Raw genomic sequence first — 10,043 nt, 5'->3', positions numbered from 1 at the left:
AGCACACACTCGCCCATAGACATATATGCACGTGATCCGGATCCAGTTCTCTGGGGGACTTTTTTTAAATTTTTATTTTGTAATGCATAGCTGAGTGAGCCGCCTTCGAGTGTATTTATTACGGTATTGAATTGCTTTCCATGGTAACTAATTGTGATTTCAGAAACACAGGTTCTGCAATGGTACAAGATGAAATGGAGCTGAGTGTGGAAGCAGCTGGTAAGAAGAAAATCACTTGCTTATGAAATAGTATTTAATGATGGAGACTGATGGAGCAGAAAAAGTGGGAGATGGACCAGAAAACAAAACAGCCCTCCGTTACCTTCATGTATTTCCTTAGATTTCGAATTCCTCAGGAAAGTGTCTGGTGAGTATTAAACTCCCCTATGTGGGCTGCCTTCCCGTTTCCCCACTTACCATTTTATTAAGAGGCAGAATGGCTGTATAAAAGAAAAGAAATGGTCAGGAAATGAAATTATGATCAAATGCTTATTACTGGTTAAAAAAATGGGAAGGCTTTTACAAAAATGTATCCATTCCACTATGCAAAACAGGTGAAAGAGCATATTTGAGCAATGTTAAAAAAAAAAATAAAAAGAAAAAAAAAAAGGTTTCCCCAGACTGCAGCAGGTGTCTCGTTGCCCTCCTGTACCCAGAGCCCGGGATGGCACCGCGTGCCCCAGGGAGAGCTACGCAGCCATGAAGCAAAGTGGTAAAACGGTGAAGACCATTTTGAGTCAATTTCTGAGCATCACTAAAGCAGAGAGGAGATCCGCGGATTCCCCTGCACAACGGGTTGCCATTCCTCTTCCCAGCCCTTCAATCCCATCAGGCCTTTGATAGCGAAGGGGCTTTGGGGGGCAGCGCGAAGGGGCTGGCGAGGGCGAGGGAACCTCTCCGGCACCCTCAGGCTGCCGAGGCACACCAACCCCGGCTGCTTTTCCTCCCCTTCTCCACCATCTTTGCCTTATGTGAACCGCAGCGGGTGTCTTCACTGCGCAGCCAACACCACAAGAGGCTAAAAGGCAATAAACACCCAAGTCAGGAATTTCCAAGCTCTCACACGGGCCAAAACCTCTGACATGTTCCTTCCCCTCCTCCGTAAGGCACCGGAGGGTCCAGAGCATCTACCAGTGTATTGACACCCTGAGGAAGAAAGAACAATTTTATCTTGTCCTTTGAAAAAAATGGGGTTGAATTAATAAGCAGTAGTCCAAAATCCAGCCAACAAAAAAAACTCCACCCAACGAAAAAAAACCCAAAACCCCCCCAAAAGAGAAAATCCAAGTAAGCAACCAGAAATCTAACTGTGACGAATGTGGTTAAGTTGCCTAACTGAAACCTCAGAGTTTGTAGGAGTTTCTCTGACCTTGGTCCAACATCACTGGCACTGGCCATGTTCGTGCTCAACAAGAATTCTACGGCCTGGATAAATATGTGTTTAGATTTATGGGGATGTGCATTCAGTGGAGGTAAAATATATTTTTAGGCATATGTAAAGTCAAATCATTTGTCAAGTTAAGTATTAATTTTATTCACCGAGCAGTCAGTCATGTTTTTATTATATAAATATATATCTAGGCACTTAAAATGTGAATATTTGACACAAGCCTGTTTGACAACTAGCGTAGAGACATTCAAACGTATGGAAGACACTGATGAGAACCCGGTTGTTCTGGAACCTTCAGCGCAGGTCTGACAGCGGATCAGTGGTAAATTTGAGTTGGGTGTTTTTTTGACCTACCAAATCCTAACCGCATGTTTAGTGCTCTTGGAGTTATAACATGCCAGTTTTGGCTGCTAGAATTGATGTTCCACCAGAATAATGAAGGTATTACAAGCAAACCATACGTTAAACAAGAAAGTTATTTTAATGATCGCTCCCCAAATACCCAAAGGCACTAGTCAACACTGTGGACTAATGACCTACAAAGTTGTGTGATTAGTACACATTTTTAGCATCACAATATTTTTTTCAACAGCTTCAGATGGCACATTAAGTGCAATACTTCTTCTTTCATCTGCAGCTTTGTCCTGAAAACCCTTCCGTTTGTTTAGTTTAATAGAAAAACGTATCGAACAACAAGCGAGCTTTAAGAATCATGCTGACCTTGCCAAACTCTCTCTGCTGGCCCTTCTCCAGGTATTTCTACAAATCATCTTGGATACACACCTGCGTAACTCCGAATTGATGTTGATGCAACTTCTCTAACATCAGTCAAATTACACAGCTAGAACTCTGAAGGGACGGGGTGGTAAATCAGATCCGTTGTTTCACAGACCTGCAGGCTCAGTGTGACACGACAGACGATATCACATCTCGACTGAGGACGATTTTACATTTCTTTTATCCATTGCAAAAACCTTTGTAATGTGTCAAGTATAAAGCTCACAAAGTACATTTTAAAGGAACCACCATAAAGTATATGCTTCAAAAAGACCTTTTACAATGTAACACAAAATTCAAATGACATTTTTTAGGAAAGCATTTGAAACTTTAACACTTAGGTCCCGACAACATTAGATTACTTTAAGCTGTAAACCTCAAGAAGTTTTATGTGATTAAATAAAATCAGCATTACAGTTTCCGGGTATTATAATTATTGAACAGATCGGAACAACAAGATATAATTGTAATGTAAACATGAAGCTCAGGAGACCGGTATTGAGAAAACTCTCAATTCTTTGTAGATTTATATCTGCACATAGTAAAATCAGTAACAGCTGGAGAAGAGGTTACAATATTTAATCGTACACATTGACATCACTGTTTTGCAAGCAGCAGTCTAATCAACATCATCCCCTTTTCAATAGTAGTTCACAGAATCACTACTACCTTGAAAAAACCTCTCCACGTCAAATACTGCTGCCAGGTATCAATATAACATCTGGAAGGAAATATTTTAAACCATCAGATTTCATTAATTGCCCGTGTATATGTAGCTATGTGAGTTTGTATATATACTTATACATAAACCTCACTTAACCTTCAAGATTGAACTACCCCTAGGTAAGAAATACAAGACCTTTTTCAATAAATTTAAAGGGTTTATTTATACCTGAGACATTTTTGCATATTGATGTCTTTGTACCTTTACCTCTAGGTACTCACGTTAAGTCCTTTACGCTTTTCCGGGGTCTCACACAAAGCCCATTACAGTAGGTGGATTCTTCCCACTAACTCCATGGACTTTGCCTGAGTCCTTCCTTATCTAACCTGGATGTATAAACACAGACGTAACAGAATTACATATATATATTTAAATAAACAGTTGCTGTACAGGGGGGCAGGCTGGTTTATACAAATCCAGAGCTAGTTCACCATTCCTGATAATATTCACAATGTCCGAGTCAAAAAAGAATTGTAGTCCTTTATACAGGGTGATACGTTTCTACTTGTTTGTTAAAAAAACCCAACAAACTTTTTGAAACATTTCTCCGGGTAATGGATCATTGGCACGTTGAAATCATGGATCATGACACGTTGAAAATGCTGCTTCTTGGCTGACCTGTTTCCCAGCTCTTGAGAAGATCAACCCATTTCTCCACCAGGCGACCAAGGAAACCAGGAGCAGCGGAGTAATGAGTTGATGTGGCTACATTACAGTAAGGTCACAGGCCAAGGCAGATGGATTGAGACTTTCAAACAAATTTAGGGAGCTTAGGAGCCCAGTCCCTCCTGAAACTCAAGGCATTTGGATGCCTAACTCCCACAGATTCCTTGGAAAGTCCCGGCTGTGCCCAGTCCAGCCTTCAGCCCTGTAGATCACACGTGCTGAGTGTTGAAGCACGAGCATTAGCAGGGACATAACCTACGTAAGGCTCTTACAGAATTTCACAGTGCTATTTAATTTGGCAAATACCAAACAAAACGTAAAGGTTGCCTTTGAACTCTGAATTAATTGAACTCTGAACGGTTCAATTAAAATACAAAATCCATCGTGTTTCACTCCATTTTACTTCCGACAGGGGGAAACCCCTAGAAGTGCTTACATGCAAATATGGTTTTATCGTATTTGAGAATATAGCAATTAGAATTGCCGATTTTATTAACTATAGTTTAGCCAATGGAAAGATACTAGTGGAAGTGAAATAAAGTGTGCTTTTAGACATGGAACTGGACACACTTGAAAAATTAGCAAAAATAGTAGTACGATATTCATGAAAGATGTCACAAAATGAATCAGCTTCCAAGTAGATTAGTATACCCTTCTTGTGTTACAGAAACATTGGTTTTTGCACTATATTTTACAGAAAAGAGTTGACTTTAGTGATGATGATCAACAAAGTTGTCTTTAAACAGCTCTTTGTTCTACTGTACAGGCATACAATGGCAAAAAGGAAAGCTACATTTCACTGGCAATAGGACTTCATAGACCTTAGAAATTTTAGAAACGTTTGCTTTAAAATAGTGGTATGTAGCGTATTTCTGCGTAAAATAAATCAAACACTGTTTCACAAGTAGCAGAAGTTTCTAAGACCCGACGGCTGTTGTAAGCAGCTAAAATGCAGTCAGTGTTTTTGAAGATGGCAAGGAGGACGCGCAGTGATGTGCCAGTAATGAACGCGCAGTGTGACACAGTGACGTGTTAAGCGTCAGATGTGAGAAACTCTACTGCTTGCATGTCCAGTTGGCTGTTCCAATTTTACAACCGCACCCATTCTACATCTCCTTTTCATTAATATTCCTTCTTGTACCGTATTCAGCATCTAAACCACGGGAGTTTCGGTGAGAACACCTTAGATCCATCTGTCCCAAACCTGCTTATCCTGAAGCAAATGGTGCAAACCTCTCTGACCTTCAGTGCTACAACCGCTCTGTGACCCATCGGTGGAGAACCAAGGGAATATGTTTCTCTTTTTGTAATTCAGGCGCTCTCTAGCATGATTGCCAACACCGTTATGACTTTCATGGAGCAACTGGCACAGGGAGGCACTTATGTGACATGTTTAAAACTTATCTTTGGTAAACACCCACAAAAAAACTTGTAACTAAGGTTTTACTTCCTGATCACAAGATAAATTGTCTGCTACCAGTGTACGTGTGCAGGTATTTAAACATATACAGGACATTGCCAGTATAAAATATTTTTTCAAATGCCACTGCCAAGGATTTGCTTTAATTTACCTAAAAACAACGCAGTCCTGGGCTTTTCTGTTTTTCCTGACTCTGTTTATTATGCATTAAAGCATCTCTGATCAATAAGAAATTAGCAATAGAAAGCAAGCCCTATGTGCTCAATTTTCACCTTCTCTCTCATGCTATCACCTTGTTCTTCGAGACCAATTTAATCAGAATAGTTGTCTCTCTTACAACTTTCATTATCTGCGAGGCAGATCCTGGGGTCCAATGCTGCATTGCTTAAGCAGCCAAATCTCTCACTCGGAACAGTGGGAATTTTGGATACACAAAACTACTGAGTCTGCTCGGTGGGGATGGTTCCTGCTAACCATCACTAAGCAGTACTCCGGAGAGGAGAGGGACCTCACGTCTCTAACGGGAGCTGAAGAGTGATCAGACCAGAGCCTGTAAAGCAGAGCTCAAACCACCAAGAGACAGCCCATCAATGCGTATTTTCAAAAGGCGCTGCCAAAAAATGTTGCTGGAACTGTGTGGGTATAACTGATAGATGATCTACTTCAACACACCCAGAACACTAACACTTCTAAAATCAGGCATTTCTACTGAGAGGTATTTTCTTGGCTTAACTTTTCTTTTACACTGTTTAAATTTTGCTTAAGATTTTTTTAGAACCCAGAACTTAGTGCATTTCATTTTATAAAATTAGAATAATTTATATCCTTCTCTTTACATTGAAAACAAAAAAGTATAGCCCAAACACACATAAAGGTATAAATAATTCATGAATGCTAGACATTTCACTTATTTTATGATCTGCTTAATGGTTATTTAGACATTGACCAACCAAATAACTTTGGCAACTTGCACAAAAATATGTCCTTAAATCAAAAATGATGATAAAACTTGCTTTAATGAGGCCTTTATTACGGAGAGAAAGGGAAAGAGAGAAGAGTGTATGTGCTGAGGTTGAGGAACCTCCTGCCGCTAAACCATGCCGCTTTGCATTTGTATGTGAAATGGGTATGGCTGGTAGATGATAGGTGGTTGTCCGTGAGCAATGTAGTAATTGCTGAAGTTTCTGTCACTGATATATGGAGCAGGCTGATAATAGCATGTTACATTGGCTGCATTTGGGATGATATTTTGTTCTCCGAGCACTTTTAAAGCCAAAATTGTGATCATATTCAGAGTTTGTCTTCGTTCGTGTCCCATGAGACAGACTGTGCTCTCATTTACGACTCCCCGCAGAGTCATCAAGTAGTCATACTTGCTTTTCTCTTCCCCAATGAAGTGGTTGCGCAGATATGACTCAATTTTCCTTTGCTGCTCAGCAACATCTGGAAAATCAATGAAGAACCTGGAGCACATGTAACGTTCCAGAGATTTAATTTCAGCCTCGTCTGCTGGCTTAAAGTCACGAACCAGGAGATTGCTGTACTTCAGGAGGCCACCTCCTCTGATTTCCTCCGGGTTCCTTGTGGAAATCAGTTTGTACTTCAAGTGGTCCATTGCTTCGTTGAAGTCTCCATACATACTCTCGGCGATGACAGTGGGGTGAGAGTCTTCTGTCAGTTTGCAGTCTGTTGCTCTGTAAACATTCAGTATGGAGTCCAGTATGATTTGGAAGGAGTCCACGCTAAACTCAAACTGTCTTCTGAGCGAGTTGACGAACTTTAATTCCACATTCTTGCCACTGTTGTTTGACAGTGAAATAAGACTCCAGCGATCGTGGTCGGTGGAGACTTTGACCATCTTCTGCACGTAGGCATCTTTCATGGTCTGAGCTGTGATTTTTTCCTTATTAACACATTTTGGCAAGAAGTCCAATAGGCAATTAAGAACTGCTTCTTTCACAACCTGGAACTCCAGCTCACTTGGAAGTTCCACCCCAAAAATGATGTCTAGGTCCTTGTAACTGGTTCCGTTCTGCTTTACTAGGATGTGACTGGCTGTCGAACCGTTCAGGCGGATGTCTCGAACGTTGATTTGCTTTTCAATGAGCTGTTCCTTTACCACATGAATGATATCCTTTGGCTTTACATCCAGGGTTGGAAAATTTCCTCTCCCATGAATAGGAATTACCTCAGCTAAAACTTGATCCAGGATTTTAATCTGATCCCAGGTGAGACTACTGAATCTGTGGTCTAAGTCCTCAGTCATTGTGATGTCGGTTGGCTAACTAGGGAAAAAAACAGAAATTAACAGAAAAATGTTAGAATTGCTCAAATACAAGGGAGCCTGACATTTCACTTGGTTATAGCAAATATATATCTTCCTTCCTTCCTCGATGCAGTACCAAAGCAGTTCATTTTACAGAGACACAATCCCAGTTAACGGTCTGAGTCAACCGCTGCACTTGTCACAGGCTTTTAATTGAATTTTAATGTACTCAGGTTTCAATCCTGCTGAGAAACCATTGTGTTATTGTGTAATCTGTGACTCAAAGTAAATGCAGTAAACCATATAGACTTCATTTAAAACTGCTCAAAGGTTAATAACATGAAATACTTGGTGGTCATAATGAAACTCCAAATAAATTTCACTGTGAAGCGCTAAAATGAGCAAAATGAGCAAATTTGTTCTTTCTGTCCTGCCTAGAAATCTTCCTCTATCTTCAGTGACTTGCATAGTTAAAAACAACCGAATGACCAGGAAGTCTGTTTAAAAAGCAGGACTGATGCGACACACTCGTTGTTTATCTAGCTGTACGCCTTGGATGTACTTTAGTCTCTATGGATCATCTATAGGCACGCATCCTTTAATACCACTTGTCGCCATTGAACTGGATGTTCGATAATTGTTAAGCTGTTTCCATTATGTTTCTGAGCCAAAATCGTCACTCCAGTCTTCAAAAAAGGCAAGAAGGAAGAGCCAGGGAACTACAGGCCGGTCAGCCTCACCTCCATCCCTGGAAAGATGATGGAACAGCTCGTTCTGGGCGTCATCTCAAGGCACGTGGAGGAAAAGAAAGCTATCAGAAGTACTCAACATGGATTCACCAAGGGGAAATCATGTTTGAGTAATCTGATAGCCTTCTATGATGGCATGACTGGATGGAGAGATGAGGGGAGGGCAGTAGATGTGGTCTACCTTGACTTAAGCAAGGCGTTTGACACGGTCTCCCACAGCATCCTCATAGGGAAGCTTAGGAAGAGTGGGCTTGATGAATGGACAGTAAGGTGGATACATAACTGGTTGAAAGACAGAGCTCAGAGGGTTGTGATTAGGGTCACAGAGTCTAGTTGGAGGTCAGTGACGAGTGGTGTTCCCCAGGGGTCAGTACTGGTCCAGTCCTCTTCAATATATTCATCAATGACCTGGATGAGGGGATAGAGTGCACCCTCAGCAAGTCTGCTGATGACACAAAGCTGGGAGGGGTGGCTGACACACCGGAAGGCTGTGCCACCACACAGAGAGAACTGGACAGGTTGGAGATCTGGGCAGAGAGGAACCTTATGAAATTCAATAAGGGCAAGTGTAGGGTGCTGCACCTGGGGAGGAATAACCCCATGCACCAGGACAGGTTGGGGGCTGTCCTGCTGGAGAGCAGCTCAGTGGAAAGAGACCTGGGAGTCCTGGGGGACAACAGGGTGACCATGAGCCAGCAATGTGCCCTTGTGGCCAAAAAGGCCAATGGCATCCTGGGGTGCATCAAGAAGAGTGTGGCCGGCAGGTGGGGGGAGGTCATCCTCCCCCTCTGCCCTGCCTTGGGGAGGCTGCACCTGGAGTGCTGTGTCCAGTTCTGGGCTCCCCGGTTCAAGAAGGACAGGGAACTGCTGGAGAGGGGACAGCAAAGGGCTACCAAGATGCTGAGGGGACTGGAACATCTCTCTTATGAAGAAAGGCTGAGGGATTTGGGTCTCTTCAGTCTGGAAAAAAGACGGCTGAGGGGGGATCTTATCAACACTTACAAATACTTCAAGGGTGGGTGTCAGGAGGATGGGGCCAGGCTCTTTTCAGTGGTGCCCAGTGACAGGACAAGAGCTAAAGGGCACAAACTTCACCATAGGAAGTTCCATCTCCACACAAGGAGGAACTTCTTTCCTTTGAGGGTGGCAGAGCTCTGGCACAGGCTGCCCAGAGAGGTGGTGGAGTCTCCGTCTCTGGAGACATTCCAAACCCCGCCTGGAGGCGTTCCTGTGCCACCTGCTCTGGGTGACCCTGCTCTGGCAGGGGGTTGGACTGGGTGATCTCCAGAGGGCCCTTCCAACTCTATGGTTCTCTGATTCTATGATTCTATGAAAATATTTTCCTTCTAACCCATTAACCATGTTGCCACACAAATGTACCAACGCTGCAAGTTATGGTTTCCAGAATCGATAAGAAAACCCCTTCCTGTCTGCACTGTTACCCTAAAACCTCACAAGAAAGCCAGTAAAGCCTGTAAAGAAATATTCCAGCTCAGGCTCTGGAATTCCTCAGTTTAAAATTATATCTTGTCTTCCTATCATCATAGCTAGCAAGCAGACAGACGTTAGCATGGATAATTTATTTACTTTTTACAATGAGAAAGAAAAAGTTGCAAACCCTGCAACATTTGTTTTAAAATTGTTCTAATTGATCGTATGTAAACTTTGTTTTAATTAATTTTTTGTAATGGGAATGTGAATCCTTTATTTTTTAGATTTTATTTATGTAGACTGTGAATATAATTAAACACAACCATAGAATTATATAATTAGGTGTGATTACAGTAGATAAAGAATTTAAGGAACTACAGAAAATAAAACGTCACTGAGCATTAGGTGCCCACTGATGCCAGTGTCACTACAGTTATTCTGGGCATTTCTTTACTCTCCCGAGTCAGACATGGATGTCCTCAACCCGTGGGAGGCTGCTGTTTAGACAGTTTATAGACGGAGGTACAGCTACTGAAAACAACTTTGATTACTGAAAAGAATTTCTTTTTGTCTGCACAAACATCATAATTTTGCTTTCTCCTTTGTTGAATGTATTAGCT

The 10,043-nt window shown here is 41.9% G+C and overlaps 1 protein-coding gene across 1 annotated transcript; it reads right to left on the bottom strand.

Moving 5' to 3' along the window:
* Positions 1–6,067: 6,067 nt before the first annotated feature.
* On the bottom strand, positions 6,068–7,243 carry TENT5D (terminal nucleotidyltransferase 5D). Its single transcript, XM_054214846.1, has one exon. It carries the CDS (start codon positions 7,241–7,243, stop codon positions 6,068–6,070), a length of 1,176 nt encoding a protein of 391 aa, XP_054070821.1.
* Between the last annotated feature and the right edge of the window lie 2,800 nt (positions 7,244–10,043).

The sequence above is a fragment of the Rissa tridactyla genome, chromosome 9, assembly GCF_028500815.1.
Source record: "Rissa tridactyla isolate bRisTri1 chromosome 9, bRisTri1.patW.cur.20221130, whole genome shotgun sequence".
Classification (NCBI taxonomy): Eukaryota; Metazoa; Chordata; class Aves; order Charadriiformes; family Laridae; genus Rissa; species Rissa tridactyla.
Note: the sequence above shows the minus strand (reverse complement) of the source record. Positions and strands in the feature narration are given on the sequence as shown.